The 26,522-nt window shown below is 33.9% G+C and overlaps 1 protein-coding gene across 1 annotated transcript in view; it reads left to right on the top strand.

The window, feature by feature from the left end:
* Positions 1–26,522, top strand: part of LOC137012301 (lipoxygenase homology domain-containing protein 1-like) — a 43,393-nt gene that overhangs the window by 3,737 nt on the left and 13,134 nt on the right. Inside the window, exons 3-29 of the mRNA XM_067375426.1 lie at positions 443–557; positions 5,453–5,533; positions 5,625–5,809; positions 7,205–7,303; positions 7,380–7,531; positions 7,638–7,761; positions 9,817–10,067; positions 10,152–10,287; positions 11,584–11,744; positions 11,996–12,082; positions 13,444–13,579; positions 14,015–14,169; positions 14,492–14,652; positions 15,026–15,102; positions 15,360–15,556; positions 18,026–18,218; positions 18,453–18,613; positions 18,719–18,895; positions 19,130–19,271; positions 19,605–19,756; positions 19,827–19,960; positions 21,352–21,503; positions 21,623–21,727; positions 21,804–21,932; positions 23,164–23,328; positions 24,771–24,952; positions 25,328–25,444. Of these exons, the coding sequence (XP_067231527.1) occupies positions 443–557; positions 5,453–5,533; positions 5,625–5,809; positions 7,205–7,303; positions 7,380–7,531; positions 7,638–7,761; positions 9,817–10,067; positions 10,152–10,287; positions 11,584–11,744; positions 11,996–12,082; positions 13,444–13,579; positions 14,015–14,169; positions 14,492–14,652; positions 15,026–15,102; positions 15,360–15,556; positions 18,026–18,218; positions 18,453–18,613; positions 18,719–18,895; positions 19,130–19,271; positions 19,605–19,756; positions 19,827–19,960; positions 21,352–21,503; positions 21,623–21,727; positions 21,804–21,932; positions 23,164–23,328; positions 24,771–24,952; positions 25,328–25,444 (3,926 nt within the window). The remainder of the gene's footprint in view (positions 1–442; positions 558–5,452; positions 5,534–5,624; positions 5,810–7,204; positions 7,304–7,379; positions 7,532–7,637; positions 7,762–9,816; positions 10,068–10,151; positions 10,288–11,583; positions 11,745–11,995; positions 12,083–13,443; positions 13,580–14,014; positions 14,170–14,491; positions 14,653–15,025; positions 15,103–15,359; positions 15,557–18,025; positions 18,219–18,452; positions 18,614–18,718; positions 18,896–19,129; positions 19,272–19,604; positions 19,757–19,826; positions 19,961–21,351; positions 21,504–21,622; positions 21,728–21,803; positions 21,933–23,163; positions 23,329–24,770; positions 24,953–25,327; positions 25,445–26,522) is intronic.

Genomic DNA, 26,522 nt, shown 5'->3' with positions numbered 1-26,522 from the left:
ATTAGTAACTCTCCCATGGTGTCCAATGAATCCTAGTTCAGGGGGCCAGTATACATTAAGTTTGTGAAGATTTTGATTAGGAAAAGCATGTCCCATATGTTTGAACGTTACACTGATCCTCAGGATAAAACATGCATTTGGTTGTCACGGGTTCTTGCAGTGGTTCAGAGAAAGGTAGAGGTCACATGGTGAGCATCAGGGCCATGTCGTACTCTCACTCAATTAACATGGCTAAGTTACAGAGATATTGCTTACAGCAATTCAGCTTATACAAATGTGGGTGAGCTTAGAATAGCGGTTGTTGGGTTACACGGGATATACCTGAGCACTCTGCATTTGAGACTACAACCCTTCTAATGTTATGCAAATGAATACAAGATGCTTTCTTTGGTGGAGGTCAGGTATAATTGATATATAACCGAATATTCTGCTTTCTCCTCAGTGTACGAGGTGGTGACCGTCACAGGTGATGTTAAAGGCGCTGGGACTGATGCTAATGTGTTCGTCACCTTGTATGGAGAGTTTGGAGTGACTCCCAAAGTTCACCTGGCCAGCAAGTAAGTTATGCTTATTGAGAGTTTCAAAAAGTCAAGTAATTTTTCTTAAAGGGAAAGTACAAAATGCACATTGACGAGCTTGGTTACCGAAAGTGATCATTCCTCATTATCATTTATGATTGGCGGTTAATAAAACTGGTTTGATGCATATCAAGATGTGTTTACTAACTACATGTTATTGTTTTGAGTCCTTAAATCTTTCAAGTGTCAGCTGAATTGGCTGGTATTTTTGAGGAAGTCTGTGGTGCAAAAAAAGTTGGAATTTCTGTTGATTTTGACAGGACAGTGCATATCTGCCATGTTAATTATTTAATTCTGTATTTTTCTTCAATCTACAGCACAGAAAAGAGGTATAACAGTAACAAGGCCACCTCATCTGCTCGTGTGTGGCCATGCATTTCTTTTTTGCACACAATGCTGTACAAGAGAACATCCTGCATGCTTTGACCATCTCATTCACACCTACACATCTTTAGGAAACAGATATGGTTTTCTTAGTAGGGCTGTATGATTATAATATTCATGAAATGAATTATTCATGACATGAATTTTAATCACGCTTGGCTCATGCATTACCCACGATCACATGGTGCAAAGCACAGGATTTGCTCTCCTCTATACAGCATCACCATGGACATTCATCTGAAGGTGAAGAGATTCATGTGACTTTCTCATTGAATCAATGAGAGGGGACAGTCATATGGCATCACTTCCTTTTGTGGTCTTTCAGGAAAACATGAGAAGTTTACACATTCAACACAAAAGGTAGGCTACTCATAAAAATCTCCATACACACATAATATCCCATGTGTGCGTGTTGATATTATATGAGTATAACGAAAGACCCTCAAAACTCTCCCTACAGTAATCAGTCACCCTGATCAGTGCTGATCGATGATCGGTAAATGATTTAGAAACTAATTACTAATGGGAGAGTTTTTACCTTCTCAGATGAATGTCCAAACGGTTAATGTTGCATAATGACTCATAAAATGTAGAAAGGAGAAAAAAGGACAGATGCAGCTTCAGAAAAGTTTAGAATAAGATTGCACAATGATGAAGAACAATTCATAAACTGGTCACTTATATATGAAAACTTGTTTCCGCCATGAAATTAAAAATAGGTAATTGCGACTTTTTATCTGACAATTCTGACTTTTTTCTTGCAATTGTGAGATATAAAGTAAGAATTGCGAGTTATAAAGTCGAAATTGCAAGTTATAAAGTCAGAATTGCAAGATATAAAGTCAGAATTGCGAGTTATAAAGTCAGAATTGCGAGATATAAAGTCAGAATTTTGAGTTATAAAGTCAGAATTGCGAGATATAAAGTCAGAATTGCGAGATATAAAGTCAATAGCGATATATAAAGTCAGAATTGCGAGATATAAAGTCAGAATTTCGAGTTATATAAAGTCAGAATTGCGAGATATAAAGTCAGAATTGCGAGATATAAAGTCAGAATTTCGAGTTATATAAAGTCAGAATTGCGAGATATAAAGTCAGAATTGCGAGATATAAAGTCAGAATTTCGAGTTATATAAAGTCAGAATTGCGAGTTATAAAGTCAGAATTGCGAGATATAAAGTCAATTGCGAGTTATAAAGTCAGAATTGCTTGATATAAAGTTAGAATTGCGAGATATAAAGTCAATAGCGAGATATAAAGTCAGAATTGCGAGATATAAAGTCAGAATTGCGAGTTATAAAGTCAGAATTGCGAGATATAAAGTCAATAGCGAGATATAAAGTCAGAATTGCGAGTTATAAAGTCAGAATTGCGAGATATAAAGTCAATAGCGAGATATAAAGTCAGAATTGCGAGATATAAATTCAGAATTGCGAGATATAAAGTCAGAATTTCGAGTTATATAAAGTGAGAATTGCGAGATATAAAGTCAGAATTGCGAGATATAAAGTCAGAATTTCGAGTTATATAAAGTCAGAATTGCGAGTTATAAAGTCAGAATTGCGAGATATAAAGTCAGAATTTCGAGTTATAAAGTCAGAATTGCGAGATATAAAGTCAATTGCGAGTTATAAAGTCCGAATTGCTTGATATAAACTTAGAATTGCAAGATATAAAGTCAATAGCGAGATATAAAGTCAGAATTGCGAGATATAAAGTCAGAATTTCGAGTTATATAAAGTGAGAATTGCGAGATATAAAGTCAGAATTGCGAGATATAAAGTCAGAATTGCGAGTTATAAAGTCAGAATTGCGAGATATAAGGTCAGAATTGCGAGATATAAAGTCAGAATTTCGAGTTATATAAAGTCAGAATTGAGTGATATAAAGTCATAATTGCGAGTTATAAAGTCAGAATTGCGAGTTATAAAGTCAGAATTGCGAGATATAAAGTCAATAGCGAGATATAAAGTCAGAATTGCGAGATATAAAGTCAGAATTGCGAGATATAAAGTCAGAATTTCGAGTTATATAAAGTCAGAATTGCGAGATATAAAGTCAGAATTGCGAGTTATAAAGTGAGAATTGCGAGATATAAAGTCAGAATTGCGAGATATAAAGTCAGAATTGCAAGTTATAAAGTCAGAATTGCGAGTTATAAAGTCAGAATTGCGAGTTATAAAGTCAGAATTGCGAGTTATAAAGTCAGAATTGCGAGATATAAAATCAGAATTGCGAGTTATAAAGTCAGAATTGCGAGATATAAAGTCAGAATTGCGAGTTATAAAGTCAGAATTGCGAGATATAAGGTCAGAATTGCGAGATATAAAGTCAGAATTTCGAGTTATAAAGTCAGAATTGCGAGATATAAAGTCAGAATTGCGAGATATAAAGTCAGAATTTCGAGTTATAAAGTCAGAATTGCGAGATATAAGGTCAGAATTGCGAGATATAAGGTCAGAATTGCGAGATATAAAGTCAGAATTGAGTGATATAAAGTCATAATTGTGTGATATAAAGTCAGAATTGCGAGTTATAAAGTCAGAATTGTGAGTTATAAAGTCAAATTTGCGAGTTATAAAGTCAGAATTGCGAGTTATAAAGTCAAATTTGCGAGTTATAAAGTCAGAATTGTGAGTTATAAAGTCAAATTTGCGAGTTATAAAGTCAGAATTGCGAGATATAAAGTCAATTGCGAGATATAAAGTCAGAATTGCGAGATATAAAGTCAGAATTGCGAGATATAAAGTCAATTGTGAGTTATAAAGTCAGAATTGCGAGATATAAAGTCAGAATTGCGGGTTATAAAGTGAGAATTGCGAGATATAAAGTCAGAATTGCGAGTTATAAAGTGAGAATTTCGAGTTATAAAGTGAGAATTGTGAGATATAAAGTGAGAATTGCGAGATATAAAGTCAGAATTGCGAGTTATAAAGTGAGAATTTCGAGTTATAAAGTGAGAATTGTGAGATATAAAGTGAGAATTGCGAGATATAATGTCAGAATTGCGAGATATAAAGTCAGAATTGTGAGATATAAAGTCAGAATTGCGAGATATAAAGTCAGAATTGCGAGTTATAAAGTGAGAATTTCGAGTTATAAAGTGAGAATTGCGAGATATAAAGTGAGAATTGCGAGATATAAAGTCAATTGCGAGATATAAAGTCAGAATTGCGAGATATAAAGTCAGAATTGCGAGATATAAAGTCAGAATTGCGAGATATAAAGTCAGAATTGTGAGATATAAGGTCAGAATTGCGAGATATAAGGTCAGAATTGCGAGATATAAAGTCAGAATTGAGTGATATAAAGTCATAATTGCGAGTTATAAAGTCAGAATTGCGAGTTATAAAGTCAGAATTGCGAGATATAAAGTGAGAATTGCGAGTTATAAAGTCAGAATTGTGAGTTATAAAGTCAAATTTGCGAGTTAAAAAGTCAGAATTGTGAGTTATAAAGTCAAATTTGCGAGTTATGAAGTCAAATTTGCGAGATATAAAGTTAGAATTGCGAGTTATAAAGTTAGAATTGCGAAATATAAAGTCAAAATTGCGAGTTATAAAGTCAAATTTGCGAGTTATAAAGTCTGAATTGCGAGTTATAAAGTTTTGTGACTCGCAATTACCTTTTATTTTTTTTATTTAGTGGCGGAAACAAGCTTCCATACCTATAGGCTAACTGTTTATTCATCAATCATTTGGAAGTTTAGCTTATTATGTCTCAAAATTTCTGATTTTACAACCTATTTGAGAAACGTTGTATATTTGGGTAGCTGGGTGCATCTCACGAAACTTGTCAAGAAAATATCTGGGTTAAATTTCCCCCCCCAATAACCTATCAATAGGATGATTTTTTTTTATTTTACTTAAAGAAGAGGAGCCTAGTTTTAAGATTTGTTTGCATTGTGACATTACTAACATGTTTTCGTGGGATTCATCCAGTCACCAAAAGACTAATTTATTATGTGGATTTGTTCATAAACACCTTCTCAGAGAGTTTCACCAAAATAAAATAGAAATGTTTTTGGACTTTAATTCTGTCCGACAGTCAACATGCAACATTTTGGAATTGAGATGATATTTAACAGAATCTCAGAATCTGTCTAAATGTCATCATTTCCAAAGTTTGCTGGTGCGGTTTGAGCGTGCTGATCTCAGGTGAGATGTGTGTTGGTTTCACCGCATCGGTAAGTCCGTGTGGACGTGTGTGAGTAATTTGGCAATGTGAGTGGATGTGTAATTCATACTGGGTGATTTTTAATTCATGCATTTTGCATTTTGATTAGAGAGATGTTTTTGCAGAAGCCAGCGCAAGAGACCGTAGAATGACATGTGGGTCAATGACAGTGACAGATGGTTCTCTCATAAACACACACTCATTCATAGTCAGTTTTAGATGTTGGTGCATTACAAAGTCAGAAGCTTGATTTAGTGTCACAGGAAATCGTTTAGTTTTGAGTCTATTCACAGGTTTATTTCTCTATTTCAGGAGCAGAACAGCCTTCGAAAAGAACAAGACTGACGTCTTTAGGATCAAAACTCACAATGTTGGGCCAATAAAGAAAATTAGGTACATGCATACGTCTGCATACATCCAAGAGTAACTACCTTAAAGGCAAGTCTTAAAAGTTACAGCTTGTGATGTACTTCCTGTAATGCAGAATCGAGCATGATAACACAGGCATGAGTGCCAGTTGGTTCCTGGACCGAGTCATTGTGACTGACATGAATAGGCCACACCTCCGCTTCTTTTACGCCTGCAACAATTGGCTGAGCAGAGAAGAGGGGGACGGACTTACTGTCCGATATCTGTTGGGCAGCCTAAACCCCATGGACATTCCAAAACGTATGTTGTGACCTTTTATTTACAATACATACTTGCACAATAGAGAGTAAATAAATGAATCACATTACTGGAAAAAACTAAACCTAAAAATGTGTCAGTAAATCTAGTCAAACTTTAATTTAGATACATTTCTTACCATTATAAAACATTCTTTTAGGCTAAATCATTAGAATTTAATTTTATTTTATTTCATTTTATTATTTTTGAACCACCTGAAAATGTGCCGATAAATCAAACATTAAATTAGACAAATTTCTTACAATTAGAAAAACATACTTTTAGGTTAAACCGTTTTGTTTTGTTTTGTTTTGTTTTGTTTTGTTTTGTTTCTGAACCACATTTTATTTTATTTTATTTTATTTTATTTTATTTTATTTTATTTTATTTTATTTTATTTTATTTTATTTTATTTTATTTTATTTTATTTTATTTTATTTTATTTTATTTTATTTTATTTTATTTTATTTTATTTATGAACCACCTAAAAAATGTGCAAAAAAATCTAGTATAACTTTAAATTAGACGCAGTTCCTACAATTATAAAACATGATTATTTTATTTTATTTTATTTTATTTATGAACCACCTGAAAAATGTGTGAATAAATCTAGTATAACTTTAAATTAGACACAGTTGCTACAATTATAAAACATGATTTTTTTATTTTATTTTATTTATGAACCATCTGAAAAATGTGCGAATAAATCTAGTATAACTTTAAATTTTATTTTATTTTATTTTATTTTATTTTATTTTATTTTATTTTATTTATTGCTGGATCACCTGAAAATGTGCCAGAAATGTGTCTAGAACAATTAATTATTTTTTTATTTTTTTATTAGATACATTTCTTACAATTATTAAACATGCATTTAGGTTAAACCTTTAGATCACCCGAAAGTGAAAATTCTGTTATGTACTCACATTCGTGTTGTTCCAAAACCAACCATAAAAACACTACTAATAAATACTACATAACCTACAGATATACTTCATACAGCATTTATATATTGTTCCATATAAACCATAGATAACATCACATAGGTCATGTGATCACGATCATAGATGATGCATGCACACAAACATCTCCAGCCCAAACCAGACTCAGGTTGCATACAAAGGATTAGGAGAAATTTAGTAGTAGAGTAGAGTTTCAGGTGGGGATCACAATTTCACCAGTCCAACATTCCCATATACCGCTGACAATATAACATTACATCTCACAGAGAGAGAGAGAGAAAGACTAGATGTAACAGCTGTTTCTAAGAAATACCTCATACCATGGTGTAATCATAGTTAATGCCAAAAATGCCAAAAAACATGGTACATGCCCATAAAATGATGATAGCAGGTTTTACCTTGTATGTGTTAATGTGTGTTTGTTCATGTATTGCAGAGAACAAGTACATAGCCAGTGTCTTCACAATGGATGCTAAAGGCAGTGGCACCGATGCTGATGTCTATCTAAATATTTTTGGAGAGTTTGGGGATACAGGTCAGTACTAAAACCAGTCCATGTTCCTGTGTGTGTTAGTGTTTTATATGGCACAGTCTTGGTGTGATGTTTGCAGGAGAACGGAAGCTGGCCAGTGATGGAAAGGACAATTTTGAGCGCGGTAATGAAGACAAATTCACCATCGAAGCACCAAATCTTGGCAGACTCAGAAAAATCACCATCGGACACAACAACAGGGGGTCTTCTGCTGGTTGGGCGTGTCATAAAGTACACAAAATCACTTTTTCAAATATAATCCTCATAAAGAACATCTTGTGTTTCTCTCCTCTGTGATTAATATGGTGTGTTTACGTGTTATGGGGATGTGTTTTAGGTTGTAATAGACGACATGGGGAATAAAGAGGTTTATGAGTTTATGGTTGACGCCTGGTTTGACATCTCAGAAGGGGATGGCAAAATACAAAGAGATGTGCTCGTCGGGGCCACACAACCAATGGGTAAGAGCTGTGTGTGTGTGTGTGTGTGTGTTAGAGTAAGTGCATCTGATTAAAATGCCTCATGCTCAGGGGCCACGGCCACCCCTGCATAAACTCTGGCCACCCCTGTGGCCACCCCAGTATGATTTTGCATTGGGTACTATTAATTTAAATGCATAATGTAAATTCACAAGTTCATGAAGTGAAAGAAAATAAAATGCCACCAAAAAAGATAGATTGACTGACGCCACCAGAGGAGCTGTTTCACTGAACAGAACAGGTCCAATCATCTTGGTTATTCTGTGCTCGCGGCGCGCACTCAAGAATTGCATGCGCAAATGCGCCGGCGCGCGCTGCATAATTATTTTATTATAGCTTAAATAAAGCCCAAAAGAATACGAGCAATGACCGTCATTGCTCTGTTGTAAGTTAAGTCATGAAATTACCACACATGCGATTAAAGCTGCCTCAAAACTGTGAATGCATGTATTTGTTAACATGGTTTTAAAGCTATTGTTATCCAATTTGTTGACCTTAAAACGTCTTAAAAATGCACATATGTACACCAGAGAAATCTAAATTTTCTTGGGGGAGCATGCCCCCGAACCCCCCTAGCAAACTATATTTTATGACCTCGATCATTATTAAACCATAATGCAATCTGAATGCAAAATGTGTATTTCTACAAATGTGCACATGTGTAGGTATGTGTATGCAAATAAATGGGACCGAACACGACTGAATGTAAAGGTTTGTGTCCTCATTATTCTATTAATAACTACCAATTGATTTTGCATGTATGTATATTGTATGTATATGTATATACATATAGGACTAATATATATATATATATATATATATATATATATATATATATATATATATATATATATATATATATATATATATACTTTTTTTTTTTTTTTTGCCACCCCAAGAATTGCTGTGGCCTCGTCTGGCCACCCCTATTAAAATTTTCTGGGGGCGCCACTGCTCATGCTGTCAAATGATTAAATAAGTTTAGGTTAATTAACTGTACAATCAAACATTAAAGGGATAGTTCACCCAAAAATGAAAATTATCCCATGATTCACTCACCCTCAAGCCATCCTAGGTGTATATGATCTTCTTTCAGATGAACACAATCAGAGATTTATTTAAAAATATCCTGGCTCCTCCAAGCTATAAAATGGGAGCAATCCATACGACTCCAGGGGGTAAAAAAAAGGCCTTCTGAAGCGAAACAATACGTTTTTGTAAGAAAAATATCCATATTTAAAACTTTATTTTAGTTTGTTCAGTTTTAAATATGGATATTTTTCTTACAAAAACACATTGCTTCATTTCAGAAGGTCTTTATTAACCCCCTTGAGCCGAATGGATTATTTTTTGATGGATGGATGCATTTTTTGGGCTTCAAAATCGCACCATTATAAAGCTTGGAGGAGCCAGGATATTTTTAAATATAACTCTGATTGTGTTCATCTAAAAGAAGATGGTTGAGGGTGAGTAAATCATGGGATAATTTTCATTTTTGGGTGAACTAACCCTTTAAGTTCTACTTAATCCTGAATCATTTTTATTTTTAAATGTAACAGTTTATTTTACTTTTGACAAAATATAAAAGAACATCTAAAAAAGTTTGCATATATGTTGTATGTTTTGTATCATATTTGATACATTAGGCTTTTGTTGTTCAAATGGAGCTCATATTCGAGGAAGAAATAAACACATCAGTTTTATTCAGAGGCCCAAACTGAGCAAAAATATGCAATTTGTTGCAGATGCTGATATTTATATGGCCAAAAAGTAAGATGAAATTCTGATAGCTTGTAATGTAAATCAATGAGATCTTTATTACAGTATAACAAACTACTTAGATAAAATGCATATAAATATAATCTGTGTCTTGGTAAGATGATTTTTAAATGATCAAACTACATATAATGCAATACAATACAATAACTGAGAGATGTACAAATAAATGTTCCTCAGAAGCCTCATGTTGATAATTTAGATGCCTTAGAAATGATTCATCAAAACTTTTGAATTTGTTTGTTGTGTATGTGCGTGTAGCGATTGTGTATAACGTACAGGTGATGACGGGTGATGTTCGTGGAGCGGGCACTGATTCTAAAATCCACCTCGTAATGTACGGTCATAAGGGAATTAAGAACAGTGGCAAGTTGTTCCTGGAGGGCGGCACGTTTGAGCGCGCCCAGATCGACATCTTTAACGTTGAGCTGCTGGAACTGCTCAGCCCACTCAGTAGAGTGACGATCGGACAGGACAACGCTGGGATTGGCTGTGGCTGGCATTGCGAAAAGGTGCGTGTTGGGGCTATAAGGTGTATTGAAGCTTTCATTACTTATTCATACATACAATGTGCGGTCTCTCTCTTTCTCTCACAGGTGACTGTATACTGCCCATTCACAGGCTTAGAGCAGGTATTTCCATGCGGAAGGTGGTTGGATGAAGATGAGGGCGATGGACTGGTGGAGCGAGAACTGTACGAGATGGTCTCACTCAGACAGAAAAAGCAAAAGAGTGAGCATATTATCAAAATATTGCTCTGTCGAAACAGTCAGAGGAAAATTTACATATATATTTAGTTATTTAGCACACACTTTCATCCAAAGAGACGTACGGATTCGCTAAACATGATGTATTTCGGTGTAAAGAGCTGCATCTTATTTACTAAACATATGTAATTCAGTGTAACCAGGCACTTAATGTGCTGTTTTATATATATATATATATATATATATATATATATATATATATATATATATATATATATAAAATATTTTTTATATATTTAAAGTTATTGTCATTCTTTCAGTGCAAACATGCAGTCAATGACCTATTATTTCAAAATGATGATGCAAAAAACCCAAATCAATAAAATAAATAAATTATATTATATTCATAAACAATTTAAAAAATCAATGATAAAATAAAATTGAGTTCATAAAAAATGTATAATCAATTTAAAAATAAATTTTAAATATAAAATAAAATTCATAGAAAATAATATCAATAATAAAAATAGAAATAATAAAAAAAATCACAGAATTAATAATACTTAATTAATAATAAACTAAAATTATATTCATGAAATAATTAAATCAGTGATTAAAAAAAATCAATGATAAAATAAAATTACATTCATATAAAATAATAAAATCAATAATAAAATACAATTATTTTCATATAAATAATAAAATCAATTTAAAATAAAATGTATTTGTTAAAAATAACACCAATAAAAATAAAATTATATTCATAAACAATTACTTTAATATTAAAATACCATTATATTCATAGAAAATAATAACATTAATAATAAAAAAGTATTCATAAAAATAATATAATCAATGATAAAACAAATTATATGCATACAAATAACATTAATAATAAAATAAAATAATATCCATTAAAAAAATCAATGATAAAATTATAATCATAAAAAATGTCAAAATAAATGATAAAATAAATAAAATTACATTAATAAAAAATAATAAAATCAAAAATAAAATAAATCATATTCATAAAAATAATGAAATAAATTAAATAAAAATATGTTTATGGTATAAATATATTTATACCAATAATAAAATAAAATTATATTCATAAAAAATAACATGAATAAAACTATAAAATTATATTTATAAAAAATAATATCAATAATGGAAAAACAGTAATCAATAATAACATAAAATTATATTCCTAAAAATAATTAAATCAATGATAAAATTATAATCATAAAAATATTGTTTAATTGATTCTTAATCCACCAAGACACACAAATTCATCTTTTCTGTGTGTTTGTGTGTTTCACAGAATTCCCCTGGTCTCTGTGGGTCTGGACGTCGGAGATTAAAGGCTCCGGCACAGATGCACAGGTTTTTCTGCAGGTGTACGGAGAGAAAGGCAAGAGCGATGAGATGAAACTCGAGAGCAAATCTGACAGTTTTGAACAGGGACAGTGCGACAAGTTCATTGTATGTATGCATGTCTTTGTGTCTCATTCTATGAATAAACAGTGGTCCCAAAACATATTTGTACACATTAATTGTCAGTTTATCATTATAGCAGATAAGAATACATCAAAGTTTACTATTTCTAATGCTGTGATATTTATAAGTGTCCAGATATTTTTCAGGGCCACTGTAGTTTTGACAATGTTGAATTGTGTAAAACACAAATATTCAAAATATTTTTTTTATGTTTTACATCTTTGCTGGTGCTCTAGATTGAGATGCCCGATATCGGGAAGATAAGCAAGGTGAGAATCTGGCACGAAAAGAGGCATCCTTTCTCTGGCTGGCATCTTGGCAGGGTGAGAGACCTGCACTACAGGCTCGTGCACTATTACACAGAACCAATTTGTCCATTTCACACTGTAGTCATGACTTAAGCAAGCAAGCATAACGTTTTCTCAGCTACCAGTACCATTTAAAATGACTTGTGCACTGTACTGCTAGAAATAAAAATATCAGTGTTTCACAAATGAGCCACAAAAAAGCTCAATATGCTCAAACATTTCCCATCAAATTCTTCCAGATGATCTGGGCTATGCAATATGCAATATTTTTTAAAGCCCCCTTGTGGTCAAAATTAATTTTTTAATGTTGTTTATATGTCTGTGTGGTGTTTCATGGTCAAAAGTGACCAAAGCCTCGAAATGTAACATTTTTGTTTTTCAGGAAAACCTATGTAAAATTTTGAGGGTATTTTATGATAGTATGCAATATTTATACAATTTTGCTATTTCTCCCCATTGAAAATAATGCACTTTTTCCTAATACATTTTTAAATTATTTATTCCATGTCTCCATAGAGACAAGGCATTTAAAATCCAATTTTTTGAAGGTAGATTAGTGCTATTAGTGCTAAAAGAAAAACTTATGTAATGGTGTAAACACAAAATTCTTGTCTAGTTCTATATAAAGTGGCTTATAAATTCTTTAGTGGTTTTTAGACATAAATACTTATTTTTATTAACTTGTGGATTTGGATTTATACTTAGACATTCTCAATAACTTTTTGTCAAGGTTTAGATTTTTTTTTGTTAGAAATGTTGATTTGAAGCATCAGTTTTTGTGTTAATTTTACTACAGTCAAACCAGAATACAGAGGAGGACATTTTGTTACAATTAACATCAAAATTCAATACAAATTCAATGTTTTATCACAACTTAATAAATCTGGGTCCGATCTAATTTAAACCTCTTATTTGAGTCTTTTTGCTCAGTTTTACCATATTACTATAGCCACAACAGTTCATTTTTGTGAATAATAGTGTGTTGTGTGTATATTTAACTTTGTACCACCAAAAGATTCTCTGAGTTTTAGTAATTTTTCGTATTTCCCATTCATTTTCTATGTCGGTCATTATTGACCACGAAGGAGCCAAGTGTTTTTTTCCCCCCGACCCTTTAACATATCCGTATCATTTCCATTATTTTTTTGTGTGTTCACATAACTGTGACAAAAGTCACCAAGTGTCATCCCATTCCGATGAAGCAAAAAAATTACATTTCAAAATGTACAATTTTTCAATTATTTTAAATTATTAACTGCAGGGGGACTTTATAACTTTACATTCTTTCTGAATTTTGTCTCATCTGTTTCTATTAAGTTGCCTGAGCTCTAAGCACTAACATATTCTTCTGATTTACTGTGTTTGTCTGCATGAAGGTGACACTGATGAAGACCCTTAGTAGAGAGAAATACTCATTTATTTGTAACCGTTGGTTGGACATCAATGAAGACGACAATGAGATAGTTAGAGAACTGCCAGCTACTGGAAAACTTGTTCCAGAACCTTTACCACGTGAGAGAACTACAAAACACATCTGTCCACTCTTAAAGATAAAGGTTCTAGTAAGAGCCTAAACCATTTTAAGTGTCAAAAAACTCAAAACTACAAAAAATCCTTAGTTCTTAAGAAAACCTTTTACATAAAGGTAATGGAGCTTTAAAGAACCCAGAATCCAAAACACTGATCTGAAACATCAAGAACTTTGCTTTAACTCCCAAAAACCATGTAACAAATCGAGAACCCTATACAGTGAATAATGGTTTTAATAAGAAAAAGATTGTTTTGTGTGACTTTAAAGAAGCTATGAATAACCTTTACGAGTTTGCAGTCATGCATTATATTAATAGTTTACAGTTAGAAAAAAGCTAATTTTACAAACAAAGATGAAGATTTATTTGATTTTTACATTCATATTGCTGTTTTTTTTTTTTTTTTGCCAATTAATAGTTATTAAGTATCGTGTGACGATTTGCACGGGAAACATCAGTGGAAGTGGAACAGATGCCAGTGTTTATTTAAACATCATTGGTGACTTAGGAGACACCGGAGAGCGTCTGATGTTCATGAGCAAAAACAACGTCAACAAGTTTGAGAAAGGAAATGTGAGTAATGACATTTAACATGTTGTTATTAAACATTATGCATATACACTAGCATTCATGAGTTTGGCCATATCAGCATATTAGTATGATTTCTGAAGGAGTAACAGTAATAAATTGCATCACAGGAATAAACTACATAATAAAATATATTTAAATAGAAAACAGCTATTATAAATTCTAATATTATGCCATAATTTTTTATCAGATTAATGCAGACTTAAATTTAACATTGAAAATGCATTATTAATAGCACATTTCTGCCTCATTTTGAAAATGAAATCTAAAGATAAACATATTGCATTGTCTTTTACTCTTTTCTCAGGCTGATGAGTTCCTGGTAGAAGCGGTTACACTGGGACAGATCAGGAGGGTTCGGATTGGTCATGATGGACGAGGCGGAGGCTGTGGTTGGTTCCTGGATAAGGTGATGATAAGAGAGGAGGGGCAGCCTGAGGCATCATCCATCGAGTTCCCATGTTTCAGGCAAGACAATCTGACAAACACCATGTATAATATGTTTATTAGCTGTGGGAAAGCATATTCCAAGCTTGCATAGCAGTATAAGTACGTACCCATATGTGCGTGTGTCTGGCCGGGTAAAGAACACGGGAGAGTGCTGTTGAAGCCAATTATGTAGTTGAGAAAACGGACTCTGGTTACTAATAGATACTAAAGAGTGCAGAGGAAACCCTACCTACTCCAACGAGAGAGTAACAAAACTCTCTCGTTGGAGTAGTTAGGGTTTCCTCTGCACTCTTTAGTATATAACGCCTATAACACACATATACACACTCATCCCGCATGCTCACTGACTGTATCTCTCTCTCTCTCTCTCTCTCTCTCTCTGTCATCTCAGGTGGTTGGATCGAAACGAAGACGACGGACAGATTGTGAGAGAGTTAGTCGCTACTGATGATGGTCAACGTTTGTTCAGTGAGTGCACACACATAATAATCACATAAAAACTGTCAAATATGTGCAATAAAGAAAAAAGTGCAAATAGGTTACACACATCCCTCCTCAACAAGTTGCACGATTTAATGCATCATTCATCTCTGTAGCACAAACAGGTCTTACTCAAATCACTAGTATGAGCAACATGAGTAGTGATGCATAACTACATAAAAATAAGCAAGATATAATACAATTCGACATAGAAAAAACTGAAATAGTTTGTGTGTTTCTTCCAGCTGTTGGCTATCACATTGCGATAAAGACAGGCAGTATTAATGGTGCCAGCTCAGATTCAAAGGTGTTCGTAAAGCTGTACGGGGAGAAAGGCGACACCAACAAGATGCTGCTGGTCGTCTCCGATAACGACCTGGGGAACTATTTTGAGACGGGACAGACGGACATCTTCACAATAGAGACCTTTGACATTGGCAAGGTATGCTACCTGATCAGGTTAGTCCTATTCACTCAGTCTGAAATTAAAATTATACTCTATTCTATTGTTCATATTCATTCCAGAGCTTACCACAAGTTTGAAATATACTTGCGGTGGTAGCTGGGCGAAAAATCCTCCTATTACCCAAGGCACAAAAATGGTCTACTACATGTGACAAACAAATAATGTGTCATTTTAACAGTATTTTTATTTATTGAAATTAAGTTTAATTACATAGCATACTATTACATTTAATTACATACTAATATTATGCATTATTATGCATTGTAAATTATGCAAAATTGCAGCATTTAAATGGTTTTCCTTTTTGCTATGTTCTCCTTGCTGTTATATAGTGTCTCTCTCAGTGAATGGGACACAGATTTTACTAGTAAAATTTATAAAATGAATAATATATGTGTCAAATAATGTTCTTAGTCTTTTCTTCCTGTGGGGGAGACTACAATAATTTACTATGAATTAAATGGAAATTAAATTAAATATAATTTATTGTGTAACCAAAATACCAATAATGTCCAAAAGAAAAAGAAAAAACTTTTAATTACTTTGACTTTTGACTACTTGACTTTTAATTATAAACAACCCCGAAATACACCGGGACTCTTATTTTGAAATGTCTGCACTATTGCAGGCTGATCCTTCAGATTCTTACAACCGTAAAAACATTTTATACAAAGGCCATGAAGTAGACTTTGTAATAATTCATCAACTTGAGTTCATTAGCAATCGCTTGGCATGATTCTGCGCTTTTCACTGATTGAGAATCACTTTGAAGCAGTCTGAACATAGAGTCTGATGCTCTGTTGCGCGAGCTTGTAGAATGCGCAACAGCGCGCCCTTGTGACTTTGCAAAACGCAGCGCCCGTGGGAATGTCAGCGGGAGTAAACAGTTCTGACGCACACATAACGAGCAGGTACGAAACGACTCGATCGCGGATGGTTTCATTATCTTGCGCGGATATAAAAGTATAACAGGATAAAAATAATAAAAGCAAAAATGTGTCTCCGAATATACTTGGGCGTTCGTTATTATACGTGGGCGGCCCGCCCAAGTAAAGTCCATGTGTGGGAAGCACTGCATTCTATTTCTGTTATTTACATTTGTTCTTTTGTGTTCTGTTGTTCAAATTCTCTTAAACTCATTCTATTCTATTCTATTCTATTCTATTCTATTCTATTCTATTCTATTCTATTCTATTCTATCTAATGTTTGTTTATTCTATTTCTGTTGTTTACATTTGTCCTATTGTGTTCTGTTATTCAAACTCTCTTAAACTCATTCTATTCTATTCTATTCTATTCTATTTAATGTTCATTTATTCTATATATGTTGTTTTCATTTGTTCTATTGTGTTCTGTTGTTTAAATTCTCTTAAACTCATTCTATTCTATTCTATTCTGTCTAATGTTCAAATATGTTCTATTTTGCTCTGTTGTTGACATTTGTTGTTCAAATTAATTCTATTCTATTCTATTCTATCCTATCTCATGTTCATATTTATTCTATTTATGTTGTTTACATTTGTTTTATTGTGTTCTGTTCAAATTCTCTTGAACTCATTCTATTCTATTCTATTCTATATACTGTTCAAATGTGTTCTATTTTGCTCTGTTGTTTACATTTGCCATATTGTTGTTCATTCTATTCTATTCTATTCAATCTAATGTTTGTTTATTCTGTTTTTGTTGTTTACATTTGTTCTAATGTGTTCTGTTCTGTGATTCAAATTCTCTTAAACTCATTCTATTCTATTCTATTCTATCTAATGTTTTTTTATTCTATTTCTGTTGTTTACATTTGTTCTATTGTGTTCTGTTATTCAAATTCTCTTAAACTCATTCTGTTCTATTCTATTCTATTCTATTCTGTCTAATGTTCAAATATGTTCTATTTTGCTCTGTTGTTGACATTTGCTGTTCTGTTGTTCAAATTCATTCTATTCTATTCTATTCTATCTCATGTTCATATTTATTCTATTTATTTTGTGTTCTATCTATGTTCTGTTCTATTCTATTCTATCTCATGTTCATATTTATTCTATTTACGTTGTATTCTATCTATGTTCTGTTCAAATTCTCTTGAACTCTTTCTATTCTATTCTATTCTATTCTATATAATGTTCAAATGTGTTCTGTTTTGCTCTGTTGTTTACATTTGCTATATTGTGTTGTTCAAATTCATTCTATTCTATTCTATTCTATTCTATTCTATTCTATTCATTTGGATAGGTACATACTAACTATGCAACTAATTATCCATAAAGAAATTGTGTTAAGTGTGAGGATGTGTCTCCTAATATTATGAAATATCATGGATAAAATACATAACAAATAATTTCATCCATTCATACATAACAGCATTCACACTTTTTATTCATATAATAAAATGAATCTGCTGAACTGTGTATTTATCGTGACTGCCCTCCACTCTGTGGGAGGGTCCTGTAGATAAACAGGTTGCTGATTGGCCACACTAATGAGGGCCTGCGAGCTGGTTGGTTTCTGGACAGTGTTCAGATCTGGGTGCCAGTGCATGGGCTGCAGTACATGTTCCCGAGTCACCGCTGGCTCTGTAAAGATGAGGCTGATGGGAAAGTAGAGGTGGAAATCTACCCAAGTGAGACACTGGAGATAGAGAAATGTAAGTATTAAATTTGCATTTATAGATTTTACAAATGCTTTTCCCCCCCTAAAGCGTTATATACATTTCTATTAGTTCTTGCACTCAATGGGAATCAAACCCATGACATAGGCATTGCAGGTACTATGCTATTTCAATATATGCACTCAAAATTTGACTGTTAATAGTGAAATTAATGCTCACATCAGCTACTGTGAATTAAAAATGATTAATCAGTGTTTTTCTAATCGGCAGTGATCAATTATGAGGTTACCGTAGTGACAGGAGACGTGTGGGTCGGAGGGACAAATGCAAATGTCTTCCTGCAGATTTATGGTGAGGAAGGAAAAACTGAACTAATACAGCTCAAGAGCCGATCAAACAACTTTGAGAGAGGAACCACTGAGATCTTTAGGGTGAGTTAATAGAGTTTTACGTGAAAATCTTACTGTATATTTTAAAAGCTAAATGAATCTGATTGGTTGTGTCTGAATAGAATGCTCTCTCATTGGTTGATTAAGATTGAGGCCCTAGATGTGGGGCGGGTCTATAAGATCCGGATCGGCCATGACGGCTCTGGAGTCGGAGCTGGATGGTTCCTGGAGAAAGTGGATGTTAAACGGCTGGTCATGGCAATGGTGAAACCAGAGAAGAAAGAGGAGGACAAGAAAGACAAGAAGAAGAAAAAGAAGAAAAAGGTCAGTTTGGGGAAAATCTAATTTGACAGGTGACCATTAGCTCTTTGCTTGTGTATATTCTCAATGAGACCTTAATTTAGACTTAAATTAAGTCTAAAGTAACTTTAGTCCAATCTAACAAATAATTGTTTAATATTGTGAGGGACCAAATACAAAACTTTGAGAATCAGCTATTGAAAAACTAATATTGATCGACCACTAATCTGAATATTTACTTTTTACAATCATTTGTAGGAGGAAGAAGAGGAATCTCCAGGTGAATTGAAGGAGATCGTTCGAAGTTATAGTTTCCCATGTGGCCGATGGCTCGCTCGTGGTGAAGAGGATGGAGAGATACTTGTAGAGCTGTGTGCTGAGGATTACGAAGATCTAGAGGGTAAAGAGAGCGATTCAATGCTTCAAAAATCATAAGCTATTTAAAAATAAAAGCTATTTTTATATATTATTTATTTATTTAAATAAATATGTTTTAATGAAATAAAATGTTTGTTTAAAATGTATACATTAATTAAGACTCTTTGAAAAATGAAGTGATATGCAGTATTATTATGAGAAAATGAAAGTGTTTTTTGACCTTGGATGCATGTGAACCTATTGTAGGAGCCCTCTAAATCAAAAGTAGGAACCTTTAAAATAGCATAATAGGGCCACTTTAAAATTCAATACAAAGTGCATTTTGAGAAGACTTGTATGTGTTCATGTGTTTTAGAGAACTCATATGAAGTCCATGTGTTCACTGGGAATATGATGGGGGCTGGAACCGATGCAGGTGTTTACATCAACATCTATGGAGAGATGGGCGACACGGGCGAGAGAAAACTACGCAAGTCAAACCACCTTAACAAGTTTGAGCGTGGACAGGTGAGTGGAACACAACCCCCCACAAATTCAAACTGTAAACAGAATGCATCTGAATGTGGATCATTTTCAGGAGGACATATTCACGGTCACGGGGATGGATCTGGGGCAGCTGAAGAAACTGCGGATTCGTCATGACAACAAGCAGGCAAATGCTTCGTGGTACTTGGACCGAGTTGAGATCTTTGATGCAAAAGATGAAACCATGTAAGTGTCATGCACATACCTCAAAACACTCAAAACACAATGTATCAACTTGGTCTCAGATGTTTCTTGTACAATGCCTTAGGAGAAATGAAAACTTCCTGGTTAAATATTAAAACACACTAGTGTGATAAACAGTGCAGTTTTTTTTTATATTTTATTGAATATTGACAAAATTATCCACAAATACTGCTTTTTTCACTCAATAATTGAGTTGCATAAGTTTAGATCAATGAGGCCTAGGATCACTCGGGTTACAAAAAGAAATACAAAACTTGAAGTAATTGAAAGAAAAAAGTTAACAAAAAGGTTTAATTGAATATTTGGTGATAATATCATAACGAGAGATTTATAAGCAAATTTTTTGTAGGCCACTCATTTTTGAACGGGAACACCACAAGTGTAACAAGGTGAGAAAAAATCCCAAAGAAGTACAAAAAATATCCTCAAGATTTTAGGAAGTAGATAGACCCTGTGTGAGCAAAGTCAGTAAGTTTTAGTCCAATGTGATAACATTAACATTTTTAGGAAAAAGAAAATCCTCTATGCGTCAAAATGACCCGAACACAGCATAAGCTTGTTTACGCCACTGAATAAAAAAATAAAAAAATGTAATTGCGACTTTTTGTCTCACAATTCTGACTCACAATTAATAAACTCACAATTGCATGATATAAAGTCGTGGTTACATGTTACAAATTCAGAAATGTGAGATATGAACTCACAATTTTGATTTTTTTCTCAGAATTGCATGATATAAAGTTGCAATTGAAAGTTATAAAGTCAAAATTGCGTGATTTAAAGTCGCAATTGAGTTATAAAGTCAGAATTGTGAGATATAAACTCAAAATTGCGAGATATAAAGTTGCAATTGCATGTTTTAAAGTCATAAATGTGAGATATGAAAAAGTCTGTTTTTTTTCCTCAGAATTGGACTTTAAAACTTGCAATTGCAAGTTTATACCTCACATTTGTGCGAAAAGAACTCGTAATTGTGAGATAAAAAGTCACAATTACATTTTATTTTTATTCAGTGGTGGAAAAAAGCTTCCATACTTGGCAACTACTTGTAGCTAAAATAACATAAAATGTTAATAAAATTGTAATAAATTTTATTTTATTTGAGTTAATGTTTATTTTATTTCCAGTAATGATTTTTTAAATTTTTTTAATGGTTTTAGTGTTAGTTTTAGTTAACTCTGTTACTAAAGTCTATTTTTGTTACTCTGTTACTAAAGTCTATTTTTCTCAAATGTAAAATCTGATACTTAAGTCTCAATTTTCTTAATCGAATCTCATTACTGTTCATGGAGAAACATTTGAGACATTAAATACATCTCATTTGCAATTTCTCTTTCCTGTGGGCAGTATTGACCATGTGTGTGTGCGTTCAGGTATTTTTTTCCATGTCAGCGCTGGTTGGCAGTTGACGAAGATGACGGGCAGCTGTGCCGTGAGTTAGTGCCTGTGGACGAGGCTTTCATGAAGCGGGATGAAGATGAAGAAGAGGAGTCGTCGCCTGCTCAACTTGGACTAGAGCAAAAAGGTTTTGAATGATATGCAAGCATTCTGCTTTAACCTATTATCATTTGTTCAGCGCATTGATAATGTGTGTGTGTGTGTGTGTGTGTGTGTGTGTGTGTGTGTGTGTGTGTGTGTGTGCAGCCATGTCAACCACATTCACAATGAGAGTAAAAACAGGGGAGAAGAAGAACGCTGGGACAGATGCAAACGTTTTTGCTGTTCTTTACGGAACCAAAGATGACACAGGTAACCATTGCATTTCATTTGTACTATTAGTCCTATCAGCTCTTCATCTACAAAAAAGTGTTTGTGTTTGTGTCAGGTATCATAAATCTAAAGGCTTCTAAGAACCATAAGAACAAGTTTGAGTTGGGAATGATCGATGAGTTCACCATTGAGGCTGTGGACATCGGAAAACTCAAGAGAATCCGCATTGGACACGACAACGCAGGTGCACACACTCACATCAAATATCACTCTATTAATGTTTACGTTATTGAAAACATTTATACAAATACACTGAATCTACTTCTGAGGATTGGTTGAGTTCAAATCTAGGCACTGATGAGTGACGTGTGTGCGTGTGCTCGTTTGTGTGTTTACACTGTAACGAATCGCTGTTCTTTTTACAGCAAAAAACAAAAGTAATGTACAACCATTCCAAATTTCCGAACTTATTGTGTTGTTTAGAACAGTGATGTTATTTACAGACTAAAGACAGGCTATAAACTATGCAAGAAAAGTTCATTTCAAAGTATACACTAATGTGTAATTGCCCTGAAAATGCTTCATTATGAAGTAAAAATCATTTATTGAGCATCATAAAACACAGCTATTTAAAAGTTTGTGTTTCAGTAATATTTTTTGTAATAAATTAATACTTTTATTCAGCAAGGACACATTAGATTTATCAAAAGTAAGAGTAAAGACATTTATAATGTTACAGAAGATTCTATTTTAGTTTATGTTCATATTCTATTCATCAGAGAATACTGAAAAAAAAGTCACAATTTTCCACATAAATATGAAGCAGCATTTTCAACACTTATAATAATAATATAACATGTTTCTTGAGCAGCAAATCAGAATATTATAATGATTTCTGAAGGATCATGTGACACTGAAGACTGGAGTAATGATGCTAAAAATTCAGCTTTGATCACAGAAATTAATTATATATTCAGATATTTCAAACTAATAATATTTCACAATATTACTGTTTCCACTGTATTTTATTTCAAATTAAATGCAGCCTTTGTGAACATATTAGACTTTCCAAAACAATAAAGAAACCTTACCTTTGAACGGTAGTGTAAAATGACATAAATGTGTTTCCTTTTATTGTAAAATATGTTTAAAGGGAAACCATTTGGCAAAAATGAACTTTTGTGCATGCATAATGAGTTCATTAAGGTTTATGCATGCTTAACGAAAATTAAGGTTTATTTATGTCCGTATAAATCTGTGTTTAATTTTTTTCGTATTAAATTGTCGCTTCATTTGTGATCATTTAATATCAGTGGCTCTCTTCTGAATCGTCAGTAAGGCAGCATTGGTGTAAATCCTACAGACAATTACTTACAGTGTACATGTGTGTATGTGGATGTGTGCATGTGTCTCTGTGGATGTATATGTGTTTGTTTTGTGTATGTGTGTGTCGGGGGGTTGTCCTGTTTTCTCAGGTGGGTTTTCAGGCTGGTTTCTGGACTGGGTGGAGATCGATGCTCCGTCTCTCGGTCAGCTGTTGCGGTTTCCATGTGGCCGCTGGTTGGATAAAGGAGAAGATGATGGTGCCATTGTCAGAGACCTGTACCCTAATGAACTGCAGACAGTACTATACACTCCCTGTATGACACACGATTCTACAGATATACCTTATAGATGTTAGAGTTTATACAAAGCTAATTATAATGTACATATGGACAATGCACCTACACTCTCTTGCATTGTAGAGAAGTAAAGTCGCCAATGTCCCAATATGGCGCTGACATTGACCCGATTCTGCACAGTAGTGAGCATGAATTGGAGGCGCGCAGTATCAAAGCCCCGCCCACACTCCCGCAGAATCGTTCAGTACAGTTTATTGAAGAACAACTCATTATGTCGGTTATGGAAATGTAGAAATTAAAGTTCCAATCTCCTCCCAAAAAACCTGAAAATACTCACTTGGTGCTTCAGTGACTACTGTGCTCAGAAAAGCTGTCAATCACAGCTGTCAATCATGAAATCACACCCCCATCAGCATGATAAAATCTACATAAAATGACAGAAACCATTATTGGAAAAACATTTTTTTGAAGTGTAATTTAAAGTTTAGTTTGTCTCACATTCCATTAAATCACATGGAGAGGGCGGGATTTATGAGCCACCTGGGGAGCGACCAAAACGCTCTTGCTCCACTTTTCAGGACTCGTGCGGCACACTTGTTACAGATTAATACTAAATCTTATTTATATTAATTAGGGCTGCACGATTTATCACGATAAAATCGCACGCAATATGGCAAAGGCTGCGATTATTTAATGCACGGCTTGTCAGAGCTTTACGGCTCTGTGATCAGTAGTAAATTATTCTCCATCTGAAAGCCAGAGGGCGCTCTTGCACAGAAAATCTAAATATGCCCTGCAGCAGAAGATGATAACACGCATCATATTGCTGTAGCTGAATAAACAGAAGATTGAAACGCTTTGATTAATTAAACATGACTAATAAACACACGACTGCCTTGTTCTGTGTAAGAACCCACATCATCTCACAGAAGGACGCTGAACTGTCGGTAACGTTAATAATTTTATGCATGAACACGATTTCTGCCTGATTCCTGTCGGATTGGGGTTGTGAGGTGAAGATACCTCCCATGATTCTGCGCTTAATCTCTGTGTCATCAAGCTCTGAATAGGTGACCTCTAGTGGCGAAAAGTTACATATTGTGCCTTTAAACAGATTTTATTTCACTTACATGGGCAGGTTTTAAATGTTACGTATCTGTTAAAGAATTTTTTTAATCTAATATTTATAATTTATTTTAGGTTTATTTTAATTAACAAAATATGATAGCTATAAGTATAAACACAATTTGTTAAAAGTGATTAAAACCCTTATTTTGTATGTTTTGGGGAGATTGTATCTCTAGAAGGAGATTTTAGAAATTAGATAACTTCTGAGGATATTTCATTCTTGCAGTTTTGTCCCCAAAAACTGCTTCATAAATACAGACGGATGCAAATTTGTGCCAATAGTCACTGACACAATGTTTGTGATTTATGTGCATTCCTCTTTTGTGTTGCAGTTGTTCCCTATGAAATTAAAATCTTCACCAGTGATATATTTGCTGCGGGAACAGACGCAGACGTCTTCATCATTCTGTACGGGCAGAATGGAGTGTGTACATCTCAGAAATCTCTCTGCGTCAACAAGAGAGAGAGGAGGATGTATTTTGAACGGGGGGCGGAGGACATGTTCATTGTAGAGGTATTTGAGGAGACTGTCTGAAGTCATTTGTGTGCTGGTCATCATCAGTATATGTTGTGTTTTCAAAGCTAGTGTGCTTGAAAAACAATGCAATTTGTCCTGCTTCAGTTTTATCATAATTTTTTCTCGGCATTAAAATAGCCACCGAAGCTGGCATGGCATTAAAAAACAAACAAACAAACCTGTTTTATTTGCTAAGTTTTACTGGCAAAGTTTTTGTTGCTGAACCAACTCCAGACCAGTACAAACTGGCATAAACCAGCCTGGATGAAATTCACCTTGGTCTTTTCATCTTAACGTTTTACTTTTCTATTAATAATTCAAAGACGGGCTTACACTGACAACAATGATGATGATGATTCTGGGCTTCTGCAGTTGGAGGACATCGGAGATATCATTGAGAAAATCCGTATCGGTCACGATAATCGTGGGGTGAATCCTGGCTGGCATTTAGACCGTGTGGAAATTCGCAGACTGCTCCGGAAAGGGAAGGTATTGAGCCTTTTTTTCCCATACTTTATCTGATTATGTGTACAAATCTGTATCTACTGTACAAGTAAATGTGACCGACTTCTTTAAATGCAGCTGGTTTTGTCTAATCTCAAGCTTTAAATCCAAAAAAACAACATTTCCTGCCAATTTCAGCCCCTAAATGTCCCAGAAAACAGCAAACTGTGGTTGCGCCTTTCACATGTTGGTCAGACGTTCCCTTCCTGCCTAAGTAGACGTTTTGGACAGACTAAACTACAGTGTGGAGCAGATACCATACATTGGTCTTATTTCTGGCAACGTGAAACGAGGTTGAGTCTAGAATGTTCTCGTCTGGCTGTGGAAAACCTTCTTTTCCTCTCCACTGTCTGTCGTACACCCATTTCATTGACCCACTTCTGCTCTCTGTTGCCTTGTATATAATTAGTTCCAGTGACTAATCTTCTCTGACCTGTATCTTCACTCCAGCGCTATCTGTGTACAGTAGAAGAGTGAAACGCTGTAGTGCCGTCAAGCACATCACACCAGTGTGAAACTCACCAGATATAAATACACACATCCACCAGCAGAAACTGGGCATTTACACTACTGCTCAAAAGTTCAGCAATGATGCATTCAATTGATCAAAAGTGATAGTAAAGACATTTATAATGTTACAAATGATTTATATTTCAAATAAATGCTGCTCTTTTGAACGTTCTGTTCAAAGAATCTTGAAATAAAATTATCATGGTTTCCATAAAAAGCAGCACAACTGATTTCAACATTGATCATAAACAGAAATGTTTCTTGAGCAGCAAATCAGCATATTAGAGTGATTTCTGAAGGATCATGTGACACTTAAGACTGGAGTAATGATGCTGAAAACGTAAAATTACATTTTTAAAATATATTCAAATAGTAAACATAAGGTTTATGCATGCTTAATGACAAATGAAGGATTATTTATTTATGCTTTCCTTGACATTACCTGTCTGATGGATTTTGATATTTAAACTAGCCTCTTTTATCCCATTGTCTGGCCAAACTGGTCAAAGTAGTACTAAACATGCAGCCCCCAACTCACGCCATTGGTTGAGTC

This window comes from Chanodichthys erythropterus, chromosome 22 (genome assembly GCF_024489055.1).
Source record: "Chanodichthys erythropterus isolate Z2021 chromosome 22, ASM2448905v1, whole genome shotgun sequence".
In the NCBI taxonomy this organism is placed as follows: Eukaryota; Metazoa; Chordata; class Actinopteri; order Cypriniformes; family Xenocyprididae; genus Chanodichthys; species Chanodichthys erythropterus.
This window is presented reverse-complemented; position numbering and strand designations above follow the sequence as displayed.